We start from the raw sequence: 26211 nt of genomic DNA, 5'->3' as shown, positions 1-26211 counted from the left end.
TTATAGAGTGGCAAAGAGTCTGGGACATAATAGCGCTCACAGATTTGTTCTATGAGATGGCTCAAATACAACATTGTGTACAAACTTTAGAAAAGGGTGGTTATGAGTTTTTGAGTGAAATCATTGACGGGGAAGGTTTTCTGCATAGTATTTTAATAGCTAACTGTGTACATCTGACCTCAATGGAAATGAAAACATTTTGTGTTGATAAAGGTTACGTTTTGAATGATGCTACAGCAGCTGGACAGTGGAGAGAGAGAGATAAAGGCAAAGCTGATTGGCATTAGAAAAGAATGGTTTGATAAAAATAAATCTGTGAAAGTGACCCTAGTGTGTGTAGGAGATTGGTTGACGGTGAAGGTGCATTATGTTGGAAGAGGGAAAGCTATGCATGGTCAAAATATTTATTTCATACTGCCTTTAAGACTGAGGATCACCACATTTGGAATTTCAATAGGATAGTGATGTGGCAGAGATAAGAGACAGATGTGCACACAATATTCTTAAAAAAGAAGAAGGGTGTAGATGTCAGAAGAGGGGTGTCCGGAATATTAAATAAGCCTTCTTATCTGAAAGATTATATGACTTGATGAGAGATCTTGGTCATCTTGAGAAAACCTCCTTCTCAATCTTTGTCGCACATTTTGCCTGTTTATTTCTATTTTACACATACGATGCCATTTTTTCTTGTCATATTTGTGGTGATGAGTTGTTATAGGAGGGAGGTGTTTTGACATGGCTGTCTCTTGCCATCTAAGTGAATGGAATCTTTCGGGTTGGGGTTATTGGTCACAGTGAAATATTTTTTGGTGTCTGACTCCGTCTCATGGGGAACCCCGCTGTGTCCTGGTGGATGGGGTGTTTCCTTTGGAATAAAGCTCACTTTATCTCTTCTGTCTAGTGGATTGACTTGCCTTTTCCTTTTTATGATAATATGTAATCAATTTTTTCTAAGGGTTTGTTTTGGTTGTTCCACAACAGCTTGTGAAAGGTACCAATGTGGCCCGAATGCTAGCAGCCAAAAATGCATATCTGTAAGATAACATCTAGCTTTTTGCACTGAAGCTCATACTTGTTGTGTCACGTTGATCACCCATAGTTTTGATCTCAGTGTATTAACATACCTAAAAACGTATCGTGAAAAGCAGTAATTCCAATTTCTTCGTCCTACAGTACCCACTCAAACATTGTCTTTTACAGTCTGTTTTAACGAGTCTTTGCTTTATTTGTAGACAAAGCCACGATTTGAGCTCCACTGTTCGAGTGATGTGATTCATATCCGAACTTGCTCCGATTCTTGTGCAGCACTCATGAACCTAATTCAGTATATTGCCAATTACGGTGATTTGCATCCGCCCACCAGAACGGAGCTTACGCCTGAAGTACCTAAGCAGGGAAGCAAGGTAAACATTTCTAAAGATGCCTTGCTGATAAATGCTATTTCTTTTTGGGTCATGTTTTGTATACCTCTGTTAAAAAGTCTGTCAATTATTTGGTAATTAAACAACTGAAAATATGATTGACAGCTTGCCTGTGTTCTTCCTTACTTCAACAGTAACAAGGTGATGGATGTAATGCTTGAATTAAACTCAGCCATTGGCTCATAGAACAGTTAATCCTGCATTCCCAAGCTAGACCCCCTCCAAAAGGGACCACAAGCAACCCCAGACCAGTTTTACCTTGCTTGGGGATCATCAGTGGAGTGTACCTTGAGTTCTATTGCACAGTGAGCATGGGACACTCTCTCAGCATAGCATTCACACTTAGGGCATCAACTTCTACAACAACAAAGTGATAGATGGAATGCCTGAATAATCACAGCTACTGGCAAACACCTGGGTCAAGTTTTGCCCACCATGCCACTCTAGACAAAGGCCTGCCATATACAGATCAGTACCGACCTTGCTCCTCATGGGGACATGTTTTATATACTTAAGGGTGTTCTTCCCTAGGCAGCACTAAACCTTTAAATAGTTTCATTTCTCTTTTTAATTTGTTGTGAAGGCTGTGGATTTCAATTTGTTTCAGCATTACTTTTATTGCCCAATTCATTGTTACTAGGAGTTTTTGTGTTTATTTTGCACTGACTTTGCAATGGGGGTTGATTTTATCAACTCTTGTGATCAGGCATCAACATCAAAGATTATTAATTATGCAATTTTTATATTTGGAAATTCTAACTTATACATGGGCATGGCTGAAGACGATTTGGTCAGACGTCTTCTGGAAACTCTAACAGCATTGCCTCGCCTTTTGACTCTTTCTGGTCCTTCTCGTGAGGCTGGACACATGATTGAGCTCATATGTCCTAACACACCAATTGCTCTGGAAGCTCCTAAGAAAGTGGTATTGTCTGACTATTTTATCTTACCATTTTCCTGGTTTCTCCCCATCCACAAGCCAGAGTTCAGTAAGATAACAAGAGACCTGTTTGTGCCAGGAACAAAATAATAATCCCAAAGTTAAAGGACTGCCTAGCCTTCACACTTCCCTGACGCGTGGTGGCATAGCAGTTGATAGCAGAACAGTAGACAACTGACTCCCCTCTGCAGCTGACAAGGTGACCCATAAAAAGTGCTCCCAAAAAAAGTCGTGCACCACTTCTGCCGCTTGCTTTACAATAGAGCTAACTGTTGAAAGACAATCCTGTAAATGATTAGAACACAGTTGGAGATGTCATTACAAAAGTGGAAATAAAGTTTGTTGTAAGTTAGCATTGAATGCATATTATAGCAACAATAAATTAGCCAGAGGCAATTGTTATTCCAAACTGATTTTGTCCAAGAAGAGGCTTTAGGAAATCTTTTAGATTGTATCGCAGTTTTCAGATTCCTCCGTGTTTGCTCCACCATACACTACTGATGCAAACCTGTGTAGCAAGATGATTAACGTTTTTGATGACATTTTTTTTTAAATTCAACAGAAACCTAATTGTGTAAGTGATGCGCAGGTTTCCACACCCTTTTAACTATCCCTCAATCTTGGGGGACAAACTCACATGTTTTCTACCTTCATCAGAAAACAACCTAAAAGAGTGCTTTGTGAGCTGCAAATGTGGCTCCCCCTTAGATCATTCCCTGTCCCGTATTCGGCATGAGATTAGCGAAACAATCTGCCCCATCCATTTGACACTGTTGACTGCATCCTTACGCTCAGGAGTTGTGCCCAGTGCTTGGAAAACAGCTAACATGGTTCCCCTGCTGAAAAACGCAATGAAGCTACAGTTCTATTATCCAATTTCTGCCCTTTCTCCCTGCTTCCAGTCCCTTCAAAAGTCCTAGAGAAACAGATCAATACTGAGCTCTCTGAATTCATAGAATCTTTTAATATGCTACATCCTTCACAATCGGGCTTCAGAGCCTGACATAGCACTGAAACAGCACTGCTTGAGATCTCCGACCTAATAAAGTATAACCTATACCACGGCTATAATATTGCACTAGTTCTACTGGATCTCATCTGACATAGTCTCTCACAAGATTCAGTAACACCGGCTCTCTGCTATTGGTGTGACTGGCTCAGCCATCCACTGGCTCAACTCCTTTCTTGAATCTAGCGAACAAGCTGTATGGATGAGACCGTTTTGCTAAGAGGTGAAATCCCTATGCTGTGGGGTTCCCCAGGGTTCTGCACTTAGCCTGGCTCTTGTTTATATTTATATGTAACCGTTTGCTGTCTTGGTTGAGTCGTTTAACATCAAAATAATTTCATATGCAGACGACACGCAGCTGTTGTTCTCGTACAAAGGAACCTCAACAGACGCAAAGATGGCTTTCTCAGCTTGTATAAAAGCAGTTATGTCCTGGCTCATTGCCAACAACCTTCAGAGCAAACCCAACAAAACTGAAATTTTGTTGCTTGGCCTTGACCCCCTTTCTTGATAGTTGGGTAGCTGGTCTGCAGAATGCTCCCGGCCTGACGAACGTAGCTAAGAACTTGGGGGTACTATATGAGAATGGCCTTACTGTAAAGAAGCAGATAGCCTCTGTAGTCAAGTCTTGCCAATGGATCCTAATTACACTGAAAACGTTTTGTTTTTTCTGCCTTTGGATGTGCAAAAAAATGTAGTTCAGGCTCTATCTTCTCTCGGCTGAACTGCACCAACACTCTTTCACTCGGCGTTCCTGACTACCTGACACACCGTCTCTAGGTGGTCCAGAACACCACAGTTATACTAGAGTTCAAGCCCTCAAAATGGTTGCCTGTAACAATCTTTCACAAGCAACTGCACCGGCTCCCTGTCAATAAAAGAGTCATCTTCAAAGCTTTAATGATTGCTCACCGCATGCTATATGATACTGGTCCAAAATACCTGTACTCAAAGATATGCAAGTATTGTCCCCCTGAGATCTCTATGTTTCATGAATGCTCATGTTTTGGTTGTTCTGCCCTTTGAGAAAAAGAGGCAAGGGGGTTTTAACTTCTCGTTTACAGTAACTTCACTCTGGAATCAGCTCCCTTTCCAATTGAGAAACACCACAAATGAGACTGGGTTGAGGAAACTACTAAAAACCAATTTATTCACTGATTAGTGCTTCCATTTACCTGATTTGCTGTGTTTAGCACCGGGGCACTCTTGAGTAGCCACACGCTCTAGAAGTGCCGTCATTCACTCATTCATAATTATGCGAGGAGAATAAACTTCATTGTGAAGTAATGGCCAAACTGAAAAATAATTTTCAGAAGCATGTAATTGTGGTTCATGCTATATAGAGATTCTGTTAAATAAAAGTTCTAAGCATAATATATCATTTACTTGCAGAAAATATTCTGCTTTCCTTTCTATCCTTCTAGGCTACAGTGTCTCAGTTCTGATGACTGGTTACGTTTTTAGCGTTTTATCTTATGAAAAGTCATTGCTTTAAGCACTTTCCGCAGTGTGGATGAGGCACAGGTTGCATGTTCACTTTGGTAACAACATCACATTGACAGAAACTTTTCTGGTAAATCACTTGAGTGAATCTTGAGGACCATATTGCTTTTTAAGAAGCATAACCTATCTCTGAATTAATCACTCTTTGTACTTTTTTTATTGATTTTACAGTTGTGGTGGTACATGTCCAGGCTTCAAGTAGACATTTTCAGGATTACCTGAAATAGCTTAATGACTCATTTTCCCTATGGGTCACAGACAATTATGACATTGTGTAAGGTTTGGCAGGAGCTCTTGGTCCATAATTATATACTAACAAATCAACAATGATAATAAATTAGGTCAGACACTTGTACATTCGTGAATGTATAAAAAAAAAAAACAGGGTGTGCACTTGCTAGCCCACAGGTGCCCGTCGGGAATCGCTAGGCGTGTGTTGGGCGAGAGCTGATCAGATGGAGGGTTGTGATAGTGACTAAAGTCTCCTGCTGCGATGTGTAAAAACCCTAATGGCTTTATTGGGATTTAGTGATAGGTGCAGCACTAGTGCACTGGGTTAGAACCCCTCGGTCAGGTAATGAGCTCCTCAAATATTTCCAACTCTTGTAGAAGAGAATCCCAATCTGATGCTATGGGAACCCTACGCAAGCCTGTGACGTCCTCCCATCAAATGGCCACAGATTACACCTTGCCCCATTTAAGTGTTGCTGTGCAACAGTGTTTTAATTTAGGCAGTGTATAGCTATGGATCTATGAACTATGAGCAGCACCGATCGAGAATTCTGTTAGTAGCGCTTTATGACTTCCTGCACCTAAACAAACCTACAACCTCACTCTCCATAGTGCAGAGATTTGTGTGAACCATGTTTGTAGACAGTGCTCCTGTAAGTTCCCATTATAGAGTGCCAGCACTTGGGCAGCTCCACAACATGTGGGTTATGTTGGCGTTTGGCACGCTACATCTGGGGCAATGCGAGGTCCAGCCATAAATATTTTGCAGACGTTCAGGAGTGTGAAATTCCTTGTGAAGAATATTATGCTGGATGTGTTGAAATTTGGCATTACGGGATAGCTTATGAGCATATTTTAATGCCTTGTCCCACTCTTTCTACAATAGTTCTCAGCCTAAGTCCTGCTTCCATTTCTGACTTGTAGGCAGTAGGGGCACCTGTGGTGTGTATGCTAATGACCAGGTGAGCCAGTTAATAAGTCAATGGCTTCCGCAGTAGTGTGGGGTGTATGTATCAAGAGGTGTACTGGTAACTATGTGTCCGTTATCTGCCAGAGGTATTTTATTTTGGGCAGTCATCTATTATATGCCAGGAATTGACGAGCTGGCAGGTCACAATCTGTTTGGAACTTTACAAATGGAATGAGTGCACCATTACATTACAATGCTTAGCATGCCCTCACCAGCGGCTTCCCAGGTCACTAATTCTTCCCTTCCAACCATTTCGCAGAAGGGCTATATGGAGCGAATATGGATCTCTCACATGTATGGCGTCAGGGTTGGCATCAGACGCAGGCTGCTGCGGAAACTGCCACATGGCACTTGTAAAAAGAAATTAGACCCACAGGGCACTTTACCTTGAGGAAGGAATTTGTTTTGCACCAAGCGCAGCGCTCTGTCTGCCGTAGGCATTCCTAATTCCTCTAATAGGTGACCTACCAGCCAGCGGGTAGGCCACTGCAGCTGCGCCACCACCATTATCTACCGGGAGGTGTAATTAAGGCAGTGGGACACAGTACCTGCCCTTTCACAGAGAAAGCCCACAAGCATGCCATGCAGAGGGCGGAAAGTGCTGTGGGGTACGTTCACTGGGAGATTATGGAAAAAATATAGTAGTCGCAGGAGCATCACCATTTTAGCAAGTGTTATTCTGCTCTGGACAGTGAGGGGGGACCGTGCTCAAAAACCACAGTTGGGGGCAAGGGGAGGCAACATCTCCGGTGAGGTTAATATCAGTTAGGTCATGTATGGCGCGGTATTTTCGAATACTAAAGAAACGGAAAGTGCGCGGTTCCTACCTGAGCCGAAGCTCATCTACAATGAAGTGTTGCAGTGGGCAATTAGGACTGAGTGGAAACAGGCATGACTTACACCAGCTGATCTCCAGGCCTCATGCAGCCTGGAATTCTGCCAAATATGTCTCTGATCTCTGCTATACCGCTGCATATGCCTCTAATGTAGATGAATACATCATCGGCATAGAGGGAGACTGTTGGACCTGGCCTTTTTTACAGGGTCATCCACAAAGTTTTTGCCTTCCTCCTCCTATCTTTTTCTGACTCTTTTTGTTGACGTTAGGCCCGTGTCCAGGTGGTCGACCCTGCAAGAAAGGGTCCCCAGGCAATTGTGAGCAAATGCCCACCCTGGGTTGACCCCTCCACCACTCCACGACAACGCCTGCAGAGGGAATCCCCAGGACCCCCCTGACCGTGAGCTCCGGACAAAGATAACCGCTGCCTGAAGACCCACTGCACCCGCAGCCCCCAGGCCTTGGAGAAACCGACTCCCGGTTCAGTATCGACCAGTAGGTGACCCTCCTCCCTGCCCAGCCAGTGGTTTGCCCAAGAAGCTCCCCCTGGATCTCATCTGCAACCTCAGATTGACCCCCAGGGTTCCCTCTTAGAGTTGCATTGAAAACCCGAGGCCCTTTTTGCACCCCGCACCCAGCCCTCCTAGTGCTGAGGGTGCATGTTTGGTGCCTACTTGGGGCCCCTCCAGTGCTCTCTTAAACCCCAAATCCCCCCTCCCATTTCCCCCCCGGTCTATCCTCCAAAACCGCAGGTACTTACCTGCCGGCAGACTAAGTTCTGAGTGCCCCCGTCTCCATAGGAGCCAACGTTAATTTGGTGTCTCTTTGACCTCTGCACCCGACCGATTCCACGTTTCTGGTGGTGGGTGTTTGGGGTTAACTTGAACCCTCAACGGACTACCTTCACCCAGGAGATAAGAAACGTAAGTCGTCTACTTACCTGCAAAACTGTACTGTATTTCTTACCCCAGAAATGCACAGTGCCCACTTTAAAAAAAGCTTTTTGCCATTTTAAGAAAAACTGTATATATTGTCAATTCCATTCAAAGTCCTGATAATATTTATGCAAAGTACATTTTATTTTATGTACTTACCTGCAAACTGAATCTTGTGGTTCTAGAAATAAATTAACAAAAGATATTTTTCTATGAAAAAAATATTGGTCTGGAGTTAAGTCATTGAGTGTGTGTTTTTTCTATTGCATGTGTGTGTACAACAAATGCTTAACACTGCTTTCTGATAAGCCTAACTGCTCGACCACACTACCACAAATAGAGCATTAGTATTTAGTATTATTGCCTCTGTTGAGCCTCTAGGGAACCCCTGGACTGTGTGCACACTATGGGGGTCATTAGGACCCCGGCGGTTGGCGTAAATATGGAGGAAAGTACTGCCACCAGGCTGGCATTACTTTTCTCCATATTATTATATTATAAAGCCAAACCACCAATGTACCACACCAACTGCCACAGTGGTAACGACCGCCGGGCTCGACACTTCACTCTACAGTCCTGCCGCCGTCACTTGACCGCCTGCGGGATTATGACCCCACCTACCGCCATGGTTTTCGTGGCATCCTTACCGCCATGAAAACCATGGCGGTAGGCACATCAGTGACAGGGAATCGCTTCCCTGTCACTGATAGGGGTCTTCGCCCCCCCTTCCTCTCCAGACTCCCATACACGCCCCTCCCTTCACACACACACGCATACACACACCCATTCCAACATTCATCCATGCATGCATACATCCATTCACACACACATCCACACACACTTACATACATATATGCACACACGCATTCATACAACTCAACATACATGCACTCACACATCCATACATGCACATACATACAACATACACCCATGCACAAACATTCACAAACACCCCCACACACACAAACACCCCCACCCCCTCCCCTGTCTGAGTACTCGACTTACCTGTAGTCAGGGGTCATCCGGCAGGAGATGGGACGGGGTGCTGCTGCCAGCAGCAACGGCGGCCAGCAGAGCACCGCCAGGCCGTATTATTCTCATGATACGGCCGGCGGCGGTCCACTGGCATCATCCGCCGGCATGGCCTCAACCCGATTTCCACCATCCTACTGGCAGAAATCTTGTTGTGGTCATAGTCCCGTGGACTGCTGGTAGCCGCGGTGACGGTCTTTTGGCAGCCATCGCTGCGGCAGTAGGCGTTTTTTCCCGCTGGAGTCTTAATGACCCCCTATATCTCATTTTGATATAGTATGTAGAGAGCCAGCTTCCTGCAAGATGAATCAGTATGTACTCAATTGTGAAATTTATCAGCAAATTAAAGGTTCTACCACAGTGTGCCCACCACAGAAACCCTATTGGTTTCAAATAAACCTCCCCAGTGTGCGTTTATATCATTGCGGACCTCTGACCTCAGATGGTGTGTTTAAATGTATTCTACTGGCGTAGATTCATGTTCTAGATTTCTGTGGTTGTAGCCGCCACAGCAATCGACTGATGCATGAACTGTTCATAGAGATTTGCAAGTCTTTTTAGGGACTTAGGCAATAGCAGCATTCCACTCAGACCAGGTGGCGTGCCTTTCCCTCTAAGACTTACAGGGATACCATGGGAACCCTCAGTGTTGCTATGTATTTTCCTGTCCCTATCATCCTGACAGAAATTTGATAGTCAAAAGGAAAAACCATGACTTAGAGAAGTTCTTAACAGCTAGTGTATTACGTTCATGTAATTGTTGGATCCATCACCTGTATGGAGTCCGGAGAGCTTTAAATAATCTCCCTAGAAGATCTTTTGGAGGCCGGACCCCCACTGAGTTACTCTTTGGCATCCTGATATATGTACCAGATTGGTATAATCCTGGCACAGTGACGGCAGACATGACTTTTGACATCAATGAACGTTTCATTGTCTTACAGGAAATACAAGACTTCGAGATGCGCGCTTAAATTAAATTACAAAACATTCTGCCTCTGTCGAAGTGAAGGAGCAACCAGCATCTTCTGGCTGGATTACTAAAGTCAGGGATCTAGTTCCAGAGAAGATTATGGACAAAAAGGAGTTTGACCCATCATATCAAGAAGAACCAGTGCCAGTCCTTGGCATTCAAGATACCAGAACTATGATTTTACCTCCACTTGCTGGTTATAAAAACAAATGATTTGTTTTGATTGCCCTAATCAGGCTACACCATGTGTCGATTCCTACACTATAGGCCATGAGGGCTCCTGGGTAGTTCCCTGACTTCTCTCACTACCCTGCAGGAAATCCTCCTACATGCACTGAGTAATGCAAATATTGCTTCTCCCCAGCTATGGACTTCAGATGCCGAATTTCCACTTGTTTCTGTTGCTACTGCCAATACAGGACACACTCCTGATGTGAGCATACAGTTTTAACTGTTGTTTCTTTTACTTAAATTGTTTATTTACCAACCACCTTTGGAAGAGACTACCAGTTCTTCTTTGCCATGTGAGGTCCCTGTTTTCACACAGACTGCCACTGGTTACTTTCTTGATATTGATGATTTTTTCCCCACACACTTCCCTATATGGAGTAAGTACATTTCCTCCTTGGTGGAAAGAGATTTATCTGATTCCTCCTTTGTTCTATATATGGGTTGCCATTTCACTGTTTTCCTCTACATTTGGATTTGATTTGTTACAGTTTTTTTCTTGATTTTGAATGGACATTACCTTCCAGAGCGCACTGCTCCTGAGCTGGTAGCTGACATGTTAGAGCCTCATTCTTCCTTGCAAGGGGGGCAAAGAGACCTGGTGTCTGGTGAACATTTCTGCATTATTCCACCTCTGATGGAATTGTGTGGGATAAGGGCCCATTTGATATTTTTGCTCCTACAGAAATGTTACAAATACCATGTTTTCAAAATAGTTATGGATGACATCATTACTCTTGGTGCTGTCTCCGATGAATGGGATGTGAAGACTGTAAGAGGTATGCTCTTCAAATTGGAAAACTAAACTGTATTTGAAACTGAAGATTTGTATTTACTACTAATGGTGAGAGGTGGACTTCATATCCCAGCAATCCCCAGCGCCCCAGGAAAGTGGTATCAGCAACACACATCTGCTGTTGTAATTTTCAGTGCTATATAGCTTGAGTGCAATTCCTGCAGAGTGGGTCTCAGTGTTCTTCTGGTGAGAAGTGGACTTCATATCCCAGCTACCCCCAGGGCCCCAGGAGGCAGTCCCTGGAACACACTTCTGCTGTTGGCATTTTTGGCACTGTATAGCGCAAATGCAAGTCCCACAGTGCAGGTACCAGTGTGCGAATGGTGAGAGGTGGACTTCATATCCCATCTATCCCCAGGGCCCTGGGAGCCAGTCCCTGCAAAACCCACACCAGCGGTTGTCATTTTCAGCGCTATATACTGCATGTGCATATCCTGCAGCGCAGGTCTCAGTGTGCTACTGGTGAGAGATGGACTTCATATCCCAGCTATCCCCAGGGCCCCAGGAGACAGTCCCTGCAACACACACCAGCTGTCGTCATTTTCAGCGCTATAAACCGCAAGTGAAAATCCTGCAGCGCCGGTTCCAGTAGGCTACTGGTAAGCGGTGGACTTCATATCCCAGCTATCCCCAGGGTCCCAGGAGCTGTTGTCATTTTCGGCTCTTTATAGCATGAGTTCAAGTCCCGCAGCGCAGGTTCCAATGTATTACTGGTGAGAGGTGGACTTCAAATCACAACTATTCCCAGGCAGGGCCCCAGGAGGCGGCCCCTGCAACACACAAACTGTTGTCATTTTCGGTGCCCGTCAGAACCTGGAGGAGAGTGGGCTGGGCCTACGCTCTAATTTTTCGATTTTGAGGGTCAGTGTTATTTATCGTATAAGTTGCTGAGTAATCTCTAGGGTGTCTACGAGCTTGTGAATTGTTTTCCTTGCCATGTTTCAATCGGTGCTGCTTTTTGCTGCCCTTCAAAATATTTGTCAAAGTGATATGGGGAGAAGAAAAGCTCCCGCAGGTCCTCCCAAAGTGCAGTCCAATCCGCACAGCCACTGCAATCGATTGTAATGGGCTAGGTAGTGAGCGAGGCAACTATGAAGATCTAAACCTTGTTCCTAATCCAGCTGGAGCGCCACAAAGATCATAGCCATTGTGAGCTGTTAAACGGCTTAGACTCCATCATCTGCCCCAGCCACCAGCAAATGTAGTAAGCCCTAGTGCTGACTTGGTCAACCTGAACTCTGTTAATCTTTGTCCATGGCTGTGAATCTTCTGGAGACATATTTTGGGAAAATTAAAGACTTTCTGCCCAAAGAGCTCTTGCCATTATTCATGCAGCTGGAAGCAATACAAAGGGGCCTTGTCTCAGTTTTATTGCAGCCAAAGCGATTGTCACGCTCACCTACTGTAGTACAGGATGGTGCCCAGGGTATCACTACTAACCATCAAGTAAACCCGGTCAATTAACTTGGGCCCAGCGATGTATGACCATGGACACTGTGCCCAACAATGGTTTGTCCTGCCCTGGCACACAGACAGATGGTGGAGGCCTCTCACATACAGCTAAGAGTATTGAATCTGATGGAGTATCAGCGTCTCATAATGGAGTTGTGGGGAAGTCTCATTCTAAGCCAAATACTTTGGCCGCTACACAGAGGCAGCCAGTGATTGACTTTCTCCCAGCATCCTGTCCATATGTAACACTCTTGGTTGGAGTCCCCCAGTTGCATGCGGGTCAGAAGGAGGGCTAGAGAGAGCTGACGAATAAATGTATAAACTGTCTTGCCCAACAGAGGAATTTTCCCTTTAATATGGCTAATGAGATTCTTCTAATGTGGGGAGTGGGTTGGCTGGTGCTTGGGCTAAAGGATCGTAGTGGTGACTGTATTATTATAACTTTTAGGTCCCCCAGGTAGTGCAAAATTCTGCCCAAAGGTCTAACAATTGTACAATCTCAGCACCACCTATGGTTCATTCTAAACGTGTAATTAGATCAGATGGCTTTTCCCTACCCACCTCAAATCGATTTGATATCCTGGAAGGGGTGGATTGACTAGTATCCAGTAGGAATAATATCCCCTTGATGTGCTTGTTAGTGGGGAATGACTAGGGGTGAGGGGCTCAGATTCAACTGTTGAGAGTGGGAGACTTGTAAGGAACTCAATAGCTATGGGGCAAAGTGATAAGGGGTCCCTAGGTGAGGAGTTGTAGGAAAGTGCCCTCCTTCTTGGCATGGCTACCATTTTCTGCCTGTTGTCAGTGTGTTTGACTGTGTTCACTGGGATCCTGCTAACCAGGAACCCAGTGATTATGCTCTCTCCTCTAATTTTGGTTGCTACTAACCTTTTCTTCCCACAATTGGCAAACTGGCCCCCCCATGTAAGTCCCTAGTATATGGTACCTAGGTACCCAGGGCATTGGGGTTCCTGGGAATCCCTATGGGCTGCAGCAGTTATTCTGCCACCCGTAGGGAGCCCATGCAAAGGGTTCTGAAGGCCTGCCATTGCAACCTGTGTGAAACAGGTGCATGCACCCGTTTTCACCACAGGTCACTACACCAGGTCACTATAAGTCACCCCTATGGTAGGCCCTGTCAGCCCAGAGGGCAGGGTGCAGGTACCTGTGTGTGAGGGCACCCCTGCACTAGCAGATGTGCCCCCACAAACTCCAAATCAATTTTTCTGGACTTTTTGAGTTCGGGGATGCCATTTTATGCGTGCACTGGACATAGGTCACTACCTATGTCCAGCTACATAATGGTAACTCCGAACCTGGGCATGTTAGGTTCCAACATGTCGTAATCATACCCCAATACTATTGCAAGTATTGGAAGTATGATCCCATGCACTCTGGGGGCTCCTTAGAGGACCCCCAGCATTGCTACTGCCAGTCTGACAGAGTTTTCTGGGCAGCCCAGCAGCTGCCACCCCCTGATACAGGTTTCTGCCCTCCTTCTGCTTGATCTGATTAAACCCAGGAAGGCAGAACAAAGGATTTCCTTTCGGAGAGGGAAGTAACACCCTCTCCCTTTGGAAATAGGTGTGACTGGCTTGGAAGGGGTAGCTTCCCCAAGCCACTGGTTTGCTTTAAAAGGCACATTTGGTACCCTCTGTGCATAAACCAGTTCACACCGGTTCAGGGACCCGCCAGTCCCTGCTCTGGCACAAAACTGGACAATGAAAAGGGGAGTGACACTCCCCTGTCCATCACACCCCATGGGTGGTGCCCAGAGCTCTTCCAGAGGGTCCCTGGGTTCTGCCATCTTGTTTCTTAAGTTGGCAGGGAACTCTGGGAGCATTTGAGTGGCCAGGCCAGGCAGCTGACGTCAGAGCCCCCTCCTGATAGGTGCTTTACCTGGTTAGGTGACCAATCCCCCTTTCAGGGCTATTTAGGGTCTCTCTCTTGGGTGGGTCCTCAGATCCGGCTTGCAAGATTCCAGCAGGACTCCTTTGCAACCTTCACTTCAACTTCTGGCCTCTGGAACTGCAGCTGGAACCTCCAGGACCCGACAAGCTGCTTCCAAGAAGAAAGGACTCTTCAGCAACATTGTTTCCAGGGCTCCAGCCAGTTTTGCAACACTTTTTTTGCCTTGCATCCTCAGAAGACTGCAACTTTTCAGCCTGCACAAGAAGAAGAAGCAATCTCCCTTGGAGTGAAAGCGTCACTCTCCTGCAACCGCAGGCATCTACGACAAGCGACGACCGACTGCATGGATACCCTCTCCTGCTGAGCTGCATGGATACTGCATCATAGGTGGTGGTCCGGAGTAGTCCTCTTGGTCCTTTCTGCCAGCTGTCTAACTTTGATGAAGGTATCTTCAGGTGACATGTAGCTCCACCCCCCAGCACTTCATCCTGCAAAGCACAGCCTCCTCCGCGGTTCTCCTGCGGCATGGGATCCACTTTTGTAGTGCTGCGTGGGCTCCTTCTCGGACTCCTGTGGGTGCTGCCTCTGCTCCTGTGGACTCTCTGCGACACTGAGGGTCCCCTGTGTCTCCCCCTCCTGGGTTGAGTCCTCCTGGGCCTTGCTGGCCCCCGGCAGCACCTCTTTTCCACTAACCGACAGTTTGCCTTTGCCAAGGCTTGTTGGTGGAAATCTTGCACTGACACCCGTCTGCAATCTTCCTTCCGGTGTGAGACATCTTCTGCATCCATCAGGAACTCTTCTCTGACTCCAGGGCTGCAGTTCTGACCTGTTCTTCAGTACCGCCGACCAACTCCTGCATCCACAGCTGGGTGGGTAGTACCTCCTACTCCTCCTGGACTCCACTGTGACTCTTGAACTTGGTCCCCTCTCTCCACAGTTCTTCTTTCTTCAGGAATCCACTGGTGTCTTCTCTGGGTGTCTTCGTTTTCTTCCTTTCCTCCTTTTGGGTGGTTTGGGGAAAATCCATTGACTTACTCCTGCATTCCTGGTTGCTGGGGGGGTACTGTGTTACATATCTTTGTGGTTTTCTAGTACTCCCAGCTCCCCACTACACATTTTACTTACTTAGGTGGGGGTACCTTGTTGGCAATCAATTTTTTTAGTATATGGTTTGTGCTTCCCCTAGGGTCACTATTGGTTATTACTATAGGCACTGTTTTCTAACCTTTTCTATGCCTATTTCTAATTGGTAGTGTATATATCTAGTGTATCACTTACCTCCTAAGGGTGGGTCACCTGTCTAGTATTTTGTGGTGATTTGTCCCAAATATAAACTACCTTTATTTTTGTACAACTGAGTTTTTTCTTTCATGTGTGTAAGTGCTGTGTGACTACAGTGGTATTACATGAGCTTTGCATGTCTCCTAAATAGGCCTTGGCTGCTCATCCACAGCTACCTCTAGATAGCCTGACTTCTAGACACTGCCTACACTTCACTAAGAGGGGATATCTCAACCTGGTATTAGGTGTAAGTACCTTAGGTACCCACCACACACCAGGCCAGCTTCATATCGAAGTCACAGGCTACTGTAGCGCTAAGTGGGTGCTCATGGAAGCCATTTGATAAAACATTGGTGGGACTAAATCCAATGGACATAGTTTCTCTTTATTCTCTGCTACCCCTAAGTGAGACTAGTCATTTGTTTGTGAAACCCAAAGGTGATGGTTGGTAGATCCCCATAATTTGGATATACTCCTGAATCTATCACTCTAGAAGAAGATAAGGTCTGGTGCATTCCCAAACTGTTAAAGGCACCAATAAGGAAATGGTCTCCCCTCGTTTTGCAAATCAGTGCCCTTACAGTGAAACAGGGTCTTTGAGCAGGGAACGGAAGAATGAGGTCTGACTGTGAAGGGAAGCATACGTTTAATCGTGCCCCTGGTACCAGCCTTATTGACTATATTTTAGTGGACGTAAGGATTTGGTCTCTACTGATTGATATGACTGCCATGCCTTGTCAAGACAGTGATCATATTGCCTTGGTCCTTGAGGCCGATCTCCTCGTCTGTGGTATGGAGGCCAGCCTAAGAGAGCCATTTGATCACAGATTGCAAGTAACCAGCAATATGCATAGAGTGAAATGATTCAGCTTGGTAGACTTCCAGGAATCGCTGGGGGAAATGTTTCTTTATTTGCAGTCAGTATTGGGGACTTCCTCAGTGAAGGGGTGGGCTGTGGTCAGGGGTCTGGCTGGTAGAATATCTATTCCTTTTATAACAATCTGTTCACTGGTCTAAACGTCCTTTTCTCTGTGGCTTCTAGTAGTCTTTTGGCAGGAGGGGTCTGCAGTCCAGGTACAACAGAGCATGTAGGGAAATGAGGTCTGCACTCTTATCTGTAATCATAGAACATGATAGGGGAGAAATCAAAGCCGAGAGGGTTCTCTACAAAAATACCATTAAAACAGCCAAAAGAGAATGGGTAGCATTAAGGTGTGAGGATATGGTACTTGCAGCTAGGAATGGGGTCCAGCATGTGTTCTGAAACTGGGCCACAATGCATAGTATGGAGGGTGCCAGCCCTTTGGGGGCCAGTATGCCAGCAGCAGATTGGGTTCCTCATTTCACCTCCCTTTGTTCATTGAAAGGAGGTGTAAACCTTCCCCCATCAGGTTTTGCTAGGTGATAAATATATGTAAGGGGGATTTCTACTAGTAATAGTAAGAGCATCAAACCAGTCTCATTGGAAGAAAGAAAGAAATAAGAGCGGCAATTGCTAAGATTGCCCCTAATAAACCACCCGGGTTGGACAAAGTCCCTGTGGATCTTTATCTAAGTGAATGGATGTCTGGGGCCCCTGTTTTATGGTAATATTTGATACCATCATGGCCAGAGCACCAACCCCTCCATTGTGAGCAGGGCCTGAGATTATCCTCATTTATAAGAGTGACTCCCCATCTGATCCACACAACTACAGGCCAATAAGCTTAATCGGCTGCACCCAAGAACTATTTAGTTCTATACTCCTTAATTGGTTGCATACTTGGATGGAAAAGAACACAATCCTGACTCATCTCCAAGCAGGATACAGGAAGGGAATTTGCACGGTAGACTAGGTCTTTAGATTCCAGTGTGAAAAATGGTTGATTTTGGAGGTGGTAGTCTATATATCGCCTTTGTTGATTTGCGCTTGGCGTTTGATTTAGTTCCCCACCTCAAGCTGTGGCAGGTTTTGGCAAATATGGGTGTCTCTACTGATCTGTTGGGTATTATAACTAGACTTCACAGCCATAATTATGCCCAAGTGCGCTGTGGACCCTGTGGTGAGATGACGGTCCCCTTTTGGGATTGGGCAGGGCTGAGTCCTTGATCCAACCCTCTTCTCACTATATGTTAAAGATTTGGTTTCATATGTAAATCATTGTGATGGGTATGTTCCTTTGTTGGCTAACCTCAAGATTCTCTTGTTAGGGGAGTGGCCAACATGGCGGCCAGAGCGGTCACATAAAACACAGCTCCTTTCTCAGCCCTCGGCAAAATCCTCCACAAGTCGCCTCCGTTTCTATAAACGGTAGGTGCCGAATGTGCAACCATCGGGACCCCTCCGGTGCCGCAGAAAACACTCCAGGTGCCGCCGGGGATGCTGTGCCGCGATCGTGAAGACGGGCGCTTGTGTTGGGCGCTGGAGTAGGCGGTGCGACCGCACGCAGCGTCGGATTCGGCGGCCTCTGCACCCCCGTCGGACGTGGGGCGGAGGTGGGACCGGAGCCCGCGCGGCGTATCGGGGCGGCATCGAACTCGGCTCGGGACCCGCAATACAGGTGAGGGCCCAAAACAGTAAGAGGTGACCTCGGAGGCCTCCCAGCTAAGCCGCATTAGTTAAACACAGCAGGCCCGTTCGCACGGGCGGTGGCATCACATCAGCGGGCCTCCCGGCGCCATACCCTCGGGCCTGCTGGACCCTACCCCCCGGTCGGGCACACAGGGCCCCGAAAAGCAAGCTCAGCATCCGGAGGCACTAATTAACGAGCATCTCTACTAGCAACAAATCCAACCCACAGCCACCAATAGTGATACTGTTCAGCTTAAAACGCAACCTGGGGGGGACCACATAACCCCGGACAAGTGGGAAATGACACAGTGTGACACACCCATTACCCAACACTCAAAAATATCTAACACTCCACGGAGTACAGCTTCGTGCCCCACCGGCGACATAGATCGGGTCGTGGGGCCCCCCCAGAGTGTATCAGGCACCACACAGGCACCCTGAAGATGCAATAACTGCTCCCGCAACATCGCGCTGCCTGCGAAAGCACCGCACAGAGCACTGTGGCCGTCCACAACAGGCTGCTCTTTACAACTACCGCCTGCTACAAAACAAAATAAAAGATAACCGTATGCGTATCGCTTAACTGCATCAACCCAATCTCGCTTGGGACAGGCCGGATTGCCACACACGCCTCGCTATCATCCATAAGGCAAGTAGTGCTCAACTAGCAACTGTCTAAAACTCCAACTCACTGACTGTGAACAGCACCACTTGCCTCACACTCAAGCTCCTGTGTGCTGTGACATAGTCCCCACTCACACAAAACAAACGGCTTGTGCATTTATATTTAACTAATCCTACACCCTTTGATTGGCGTCACCCTGAATGCAACAGAGCCAAAAAACACTGGCAAACCTAATTAATACAGTTCCTAGATTCACCTGAAAGCAACACGACAGCTCCACCGCATCAAATCAAGCCACACTTAGACCATTAACGGGCAAGCCAAAGACCCCACGAACACCACCAGGAAACATGGATCCAAACGAGTCGGCTCCGCCACCGGAACCTTCGGTCACACACCACGCACTTCAGAAGCTGGAGGCAACCTTACAAACTCACACAACGCAATTTGAGAAAATACTACAAGCCATCCTAGACACCAAATCCACATTAGAAGCAAAAATAGGTACGGTCACGGAAGACGTCAACCTTCTTCGCATGGACCAACAAGCACTAGCGGAAAGAGTAACAACGCTCGAAGAGGATACGTCACGGATAACACCATCGATAAAAGATCTTCAACTACAACTGACGACAGTAACAACCGAAGTTGAAGCCCTAAAGCGCAGGTCCGAGGACGCTGAGGGCAGATCACGCTGGAACAACGTCCGATTCGTGGTATTTCCGGAACGAGCAGAAGGTCCCAGCGCAGAACAATTAATCGAACAATGGTTAACGGGTACAATACTACAAAATAATATTCCGAAATTCTTCTCAGTGGAACGAGCACACAGACTGCCTGGAAGACCCCCCCCACCGGGTGCCCAGCCCCACCCGCTTATAGCAAGACTCCTTAACTACCGCAATAGAGACCTTATCCTACAACTGTTCCGAAAATCAGGCCCTGTAAGATACGGAAATGCAGAAATCACGGCTTATCCAGACTTCACTGTGGAAGTACAAAAGAAACGCAACTCCTTCTTTAGGGTCAAAGAAAGACTACATGAACATAACATTAAGTATGCTCTTTTGTTCCCCGCAAAACTGCGTATACAGAACGATACTCGCACTCTATTCTTCACTGCCCCCAAAGGACCCTTGGACCTGGCTGCACGCTAAAGGCCTTGCCGACCAGACAAACCCGAGAAACCCAGCGGAAAAATGGTCATCCCCAAAGACTAGACGCAAACCTCGTAAAAAACAAGACACCAAACCTTCACCTGAACAGGCTCAAGCAGAGCGTTCCTCACTACTGCAGGCTACAACGCGCTTTATCAACACATCTCCAAATTCCCTGTCCACCCAAAACGAAGCAGAGCAGGAACTTGACACACAATATGACTCCACAGACTCCAACCGCAGCCCTAACCTCACACCGCGCACAGCAGATTATATTTTCTAACCAAGCAGGCCCAGAATATTTCCACAACCGGGGACATGCCCCTTCCCCGTGAAAACTGGCACCTTGCTCGACAACTCGGAACTGAGTGGCATGTAGCCAAGCCTTGCTGCCAACCTAAATTACGGTCCCGCAGACGCCGGAGGCCCCCATGCGGACGCACCAGCAACAAGTGCGAAATGGGCCGAGAAACCCGCCGACTCGTATATATTCACCCGAAGCACCCCCACTCCATAATGGACTTGTTCTTCAAGATGGCAGACACTGGCTCTCTTCCAGCTGTGTTGCATGCACAGTTAATGTTCTACTTAGTTGTTGTTTCTTATGTCACTGGACGTGATCCACTTAGGGCACGTAATGTAGCTCACGTTCATAGTAATTGGCGTTATAAACACACCCCTAACACAAACATTGTAGACATTACCACAGCTGGCAAATGCCTATCCATAAAGTTTGTTGGGGAATTCATGGAGGCGCATAACATACGGACAGTATATCTACCAAGCTCAATAAAACAGCACACACACCATGGCATTCCAACTCCAACATAACACCCCACAATATAAAATAATCACATGGAACATCAGAGGCATGGCATCTAAACGCAAACGTCAACAAATTCATGCGTATTTTAAGCGGCAGCGGATACACATAGCCGTGCTAAAGGAGACTCACCTCAGTGGGTCCTCACTAGAAAGCTTACGCGCAAAATGGCGGGGTCAAATATATGGCACCATCTTCTCGACCTTTGCTCGCACGATGGCGATCTGGGTAGCACCAGGGGTCCCATTTGTAATGTCCCGTACACAAACTGATCCAAACGGACGATATGTGATATTGGAAGGGGTCCTAGATGGTTACCCTTTAGCATTAATCGCACTATATACCCCTAATGCAGGCGAACGCGAATTCCTATGGACGCTCAACAACAGCAAACTTAGAGATCCATCCGTGGCTAGTATATGGGGCTGCGATTTTAACTGGGTACTAGACATACGTATGGACCGATCAATCCCTCCATTGGCCACTGCCCCACCCAGACTTACAACCACCGACCTAGTAGAATGGGCCACTAATAATGGCCTGAAAGAAATCTGGAGGGTGGGACACCCCACGCAACGTGAATATTCTTACTACTCATCAGTACATAAAATACACACTAGAATAGATATGCTATTTGCAACGCCTGACATAATTCACAAAATAAACACGTCAGAATATTTAGCCCCCACCATCTCGGACTACAATCCGCTACACGACACAATATCATGGGGACGCACATACGCTAGCATCCCAACTTGGCGCTTACAACCAGAAGCCCTCACAGACCCCCCCCCTTCCAAGCAGAGATATCCAAATGCTTATCAAACTACTTCACGCCAAATAAAGACACCACCTCAACACGCGCTTTTGAATGGAATGCCCACCAAGCTGTGATTCAAGGCCACTGTTTGGCGGCCACTGTGGGAGTCAGAAGAGTACTCACTAAAGAGTTACAAGAATTAGAAATTAAGTTACGCAAGACGGAAGTTGAGGTCTCAATTAATATATCCTCGCCAGAAACACTGAGCCCTCTTAGAGCCAGTTACAGGGAGACAGACACCAGGCTATGTAAACACGATTACAGACACTACCAGGCACGACAACACGCAGAGGGTGACAGATCCGGAAAATTGTTAGCCTGGTTGGTCCGCCAGCCAATGCAGTCATCACCTATAGGTGCGATTAAACTCCACACAGGCCTTGTTGTTAACACCCAGGTCGAAATTAACACAGCTTTCCATACATATTATCGCACTTTATACCAACCCTCCTCCCCTCCTACTGAACAACAACTATCTGCATTACTAACAATAATTCCCCAAAATCCACACATAATAAGCAACTCAGAAATGCTAGACGGCCCTATCACAATAGAAGAACTACGGTTGGCTCTTTCTCAAATGGCACATAATAAAGCCCCAGGCCCAGACGGCCTTCCAGCGGAATATTTTAAATCACAACCTAATCATCTACTGCAACCCCTCCTTGAGGTGTTCAATGAAGCCCACAATAGAAAGCAACTCCCAAATTCTATGCATGAAGCACTAATAGTTGTGCTCCCAAAACCAGGCCGAGACCCCTTAGATGTCAGGTCATATAGACCTCTCTCTCTCCTCAACTCTGACTGTAAACTCCTAGGGAAGATCCTAGCAAACAGACTACTCCCTTACCTACCGGATCTAATACACCCAGATCAATCCGGTTTTATACCAGGCAGAAACACTTTCTTAAACATCAGAAGATTAATTTGCTTAATGCACAGCACCATCAAGGAGGAAGCAGTGGCTATGTCCCTGGACATAGAAAAAGCTTTTGATACACTCAGTTGGGACTACCTTTACCGAACATTAGAAGCATTTGGGTTCCAACGCGGCTTCATAAATTGGATTAGGACACTGCAATGGATAGCCTCTTGACTCAACAATTTAACCTCCCCAGAATGCGTAGCACTGAACGCATACACAGCACCACAAACAATCTTAACGACATTATTAGCGGGCTCTCCCTATCCATCAAATAGATCTCCAATACTAGATGCAGCTAAATTCTGCTGGAAAAGATATATCCAGGGCAGAACCAATTTCCCCCCTTATTCTCCTTCAATACCCTTATCCCAAATACTGAAGATTCAGGACCTATCACTTTATCACGATATACGTGTAGTCAAAACGTTAAATGTGGGAGACCTATATTCTAATTCAAATATAACCACTTTCATGGAACAGGTGACTGCGGGAACAATGCATACCGGAGCATTTTTAGTACATGGGGCCATCACCAAATTGTTACGCAATCTATGGGGCAACAATTATAACGAGCCCCACGAATCCTTATTGCTTACAACACTCCTAACTATAGGTAACACTAAGGGCATTATCTCAATAATATACAAAGCACTATCAGCAAGTGCCCGCACAGACCCATCCCCAGCCAAATCTTGTTGGGACACCGCCCTCGCTGCCCCAATCTCCCAAAAAACTTGGGAAGCTACCCTCACCACGATCAAAACGGTGTCTCGTAACACTAGACTAAGATACACTCAGTTTAATTATTTTCATCAGACCTATTTAGCCCCTGCCCGCATCAACAGAATCTACCCTAGCGCTAAGTCGGAATGCCCTAGATGCGCCACACCCACGGCTAATTTTTATCACATGGTCTGGGAATGTCACTCAATAAATGCAAGCTGGCAGAGAATCACAGAAACTACATCAGAAGTCGCTGACTATGCACTCACCCCTTCCCCAGAATCGTGTCTCCTGGGAATCCGCCGCCGCCCTAAAGGAGACATACAATAACACAGATTCATAGATCTGGCATTCGTGGTATACAAGTGCTTGATCGCTATACACTGGAAGGCGCACCCAACCCCCCCTTACTCCGCTTGGCTCCGTGACTTACACAACCGAACACAAGCAGAAGCCCACACATTAAAACAACTACAACAGAAGGGCCAGCCACAAGAAGGAGTTGAAATATGGGACAGCTTTGTAGTAAAAATAGAAACCAGAGATGACATGTTCCCCCCATGACTCCCTACACTCCCTTCACCAATAGCGCTGATACTAGTACACCCAATTAGCACATAAACCAAGCAATTAATAACATGCCCCCAGATAGAATTGCCGAACACTGCGCTAAACCAACACGCACATGCCAGACCCACTTAAAACTCGCTCCTTTGGTTAAAGTCCGGACCCACACTAGATGCACACCTCCTCCCCCCATGTACCCAAACAATACTCTCCATGTTTGAAACGCCATTACGTATATATGCATAAAACCACAACCAGAGTGACTATAGTTATATATTATACAGTTTTTCTTTTCTCTCTTCTCTGTTCTTTCTTCCTCATTCGATGCATATCAGTAAAGCTATTGTTGATTAAGCGGCTTAGAGTTCAAAAATACGGGTGAAGCTGCATGAGCAAAGAAGCAGCCCACTCCTCTGTAACAATTGTATTGCATTGTAAATTTCTGTACCTTGTTTAATAAACAGATTTAAAAAAAAAAAAAGATTCTCGTGTTAATGTTTGCGACTGACACCCTTTTGATATCGAAATCGCCTATGGGGTTACAATGTTTTTTAAAAATATCTGATAGAGACTTCTAGCTGCAGATTCATTACCTTAGGCTTCAGCTTGGAATCTGGAACTTTTGCTGAGCAAAACCCTTGCATGTGCCGTCGGGTGGCATCGTTCGGATCTGCCTGACGCTATGACATCGTAGTCGCCTATAAAGGCACCACCAAGGTGTGCATGCATCAGTTCTTTTCCTTCTGTACCGGTTAAACGCAGATCTGGAACTGAGCTACCTTCTGTATTTTTTGGCAGGCCTTTTTTGAATTTTTTGTCAAGACTTTTTATGTCTGTGTGAGGATGACTTTGAGAAAGACTGGATTCAAGCCATGTGGCACCTGCCATCACGCCATGTTGGTGACAGATCCACACCAGGTATGTCTATGGTGTCTCGAACAAGACCACGATTCAAAGTCGTGCTCGGACTGCCGAGCTATGGCTCCGAAAACTTTGAGTGAGCAGTCCCTGAAGCTAATGGTGGCCCAGAAGCGAACATCGGCTGACGTAACTCTTGGGAGGTCACGGTTGAGGTGAAAGTTGCCGGACTTCTCCAAGAGCCCTAAGTCCTCTTCATCTCACTTGAGGTCCTCCACGCACTCAGGGAAGCGGCACAAGAAGAAGAAGAAGTCCAAGTAGACTGTGATTTTGCCTTGCCCATCAGCTGACGAAGCGACTCAGGAATGTCGACGTTCAAGGCACGGCTTTGCAGAACCGATGCCAGGGCCGACTCAGCGCCTTCCTCCCTTTCCGGAAGCTGGAGTGTCCCCTGCTCAATTGAAGCAGTTTTATGAGGCCATGCACCTCATGTTTAAGCAGGCTGTCCCTGCTGGAGCTCCCTTGGGCCCTGCGGGGTCAGTAGAGGCCCTACCAGGTTCCACACTGGTGACTTTGGCCTTGTCTTTGATAGGGTCTTGTGGACCCGATTCTGGATCCAGAATGGCGCCAGCTTTACACAGTCGACCTTCTTCGGCACTGCTCTCGACATTGACGCTCCAGGCGCCCACCGGTGGCGCGGCCCCCATTCTTATCACCGACGATCAGGAGCCTGAACAGCTCCCACAGGTGCCAGACCTATGTCTGAGTATTTATGTGAACAGCCAGGCACTGGTGAGTAATAGGAAGGGTCTTTGGACCCTGTAGAAACCCACATGGAACCATTGGACTGATATGAGGAACCAGGAGGTGCGAGTGGACTGGACATCTCTCCAGATACTGGCATGATCTCACCTCCAATGGTGGCTATGGAAGCAGGTACGTTATTTGCAATGATGGTGCATGCCGGTCAGGACTAACCTCCTGACAGAGCTGCTTCAACCAGGAGCTTCCACATTGGGATTGATGTTCCCCATCAATGAAGCCCAACTGATGTCCTGCTGGGGACATGTCCAAACCCAGCACATGGGCTCCTGTAAACAGGGCAATTGGCTGCCGCCATCACCCGGCACTGGGCGACCCTAGTTTCCTCACACAACACACCATCCCAGGGAGCTTGGTAGTCCAAGCATCTACTTCCCATGGCACCTTCCCTTCCGCACCTCTGGATAGGGAATCCAAGAGGCTGGATCAGATTGGGAAGAAAATGTTTTCTTCCAACAGCCTGGCATTGAGGTCAGTTAACACCTTATGCCTATTGGGCCGTGGTTTTTCCCACACTTTGTGGGATAAGTGCTGCCTCAGGTCCCAGAGGGCGCACAAGCCATTCTCTCCCAAGCACTAAAGGACGGGAGATATGCAGCAAAGTTTACCATAAGGTGGGGTTTGGACACGACTTGGTGGGTAGAGCGATTTCGTCGACAGTGGTCCTTCAACGCCACGCCTTGCAATGTACATCTGACTTTTCAGGGGATATCCAGGCAAACCTTATGGGTCCCGCCTAATTGCCAAAAAGGCAGACTTGGAGCTGGATCGCTTTAAGGACTCCTGGGCAGTGGCCAAGTTCTTGGGCCTCTCAGCGATC

At 46.6% G+C, this 26211-nt stretch overlaps 1 protein-coding gene across 2 annotated transcripts in view; it reads left to right on the top strand.

Annotated features, from left to right (window-relative positions):
- The window catches only part of ATG2B (autophagy related 2B), an 860766-nt gene that overhangs the window by 411947 nt on the left and 422608 nt on the right, over nucleotides 1-26211 (top strand). For both annotated transcript variants that reach the window (XM_069208269.1, XM_069208268.1), the window contains exon 28: nucleotides 1233-1403. In XM_069208269.1, the coding sequence (XP_069064370.1) occupies nucleotides 1233-1403 (171 nt within the window). The remainder of the gene's footprint in view (nucleotides 1-1232; nucleotides 1404-26211) is intronic.

The sequence above is a fragment of the Pleurodeles waltl genome, chromosome 9 (assembly GCF_031143425.1).
Source record: "Pleurodeles waltl isolate 20211129_DDA chromosome 9, aPleWal1.hap1.20221129, whole genome shotgun sequence".
NCBI classification, from domain to species: domain Eukaryota; kingdom Metazoa; phylum Chordata; class Amphibia; order Caudata; family Salamandridae; genus Pleurodeles; species Pleurodeles waltl.
This window is presented reverse-complemented; position numbering and strand designations above follow the sequence as displayed.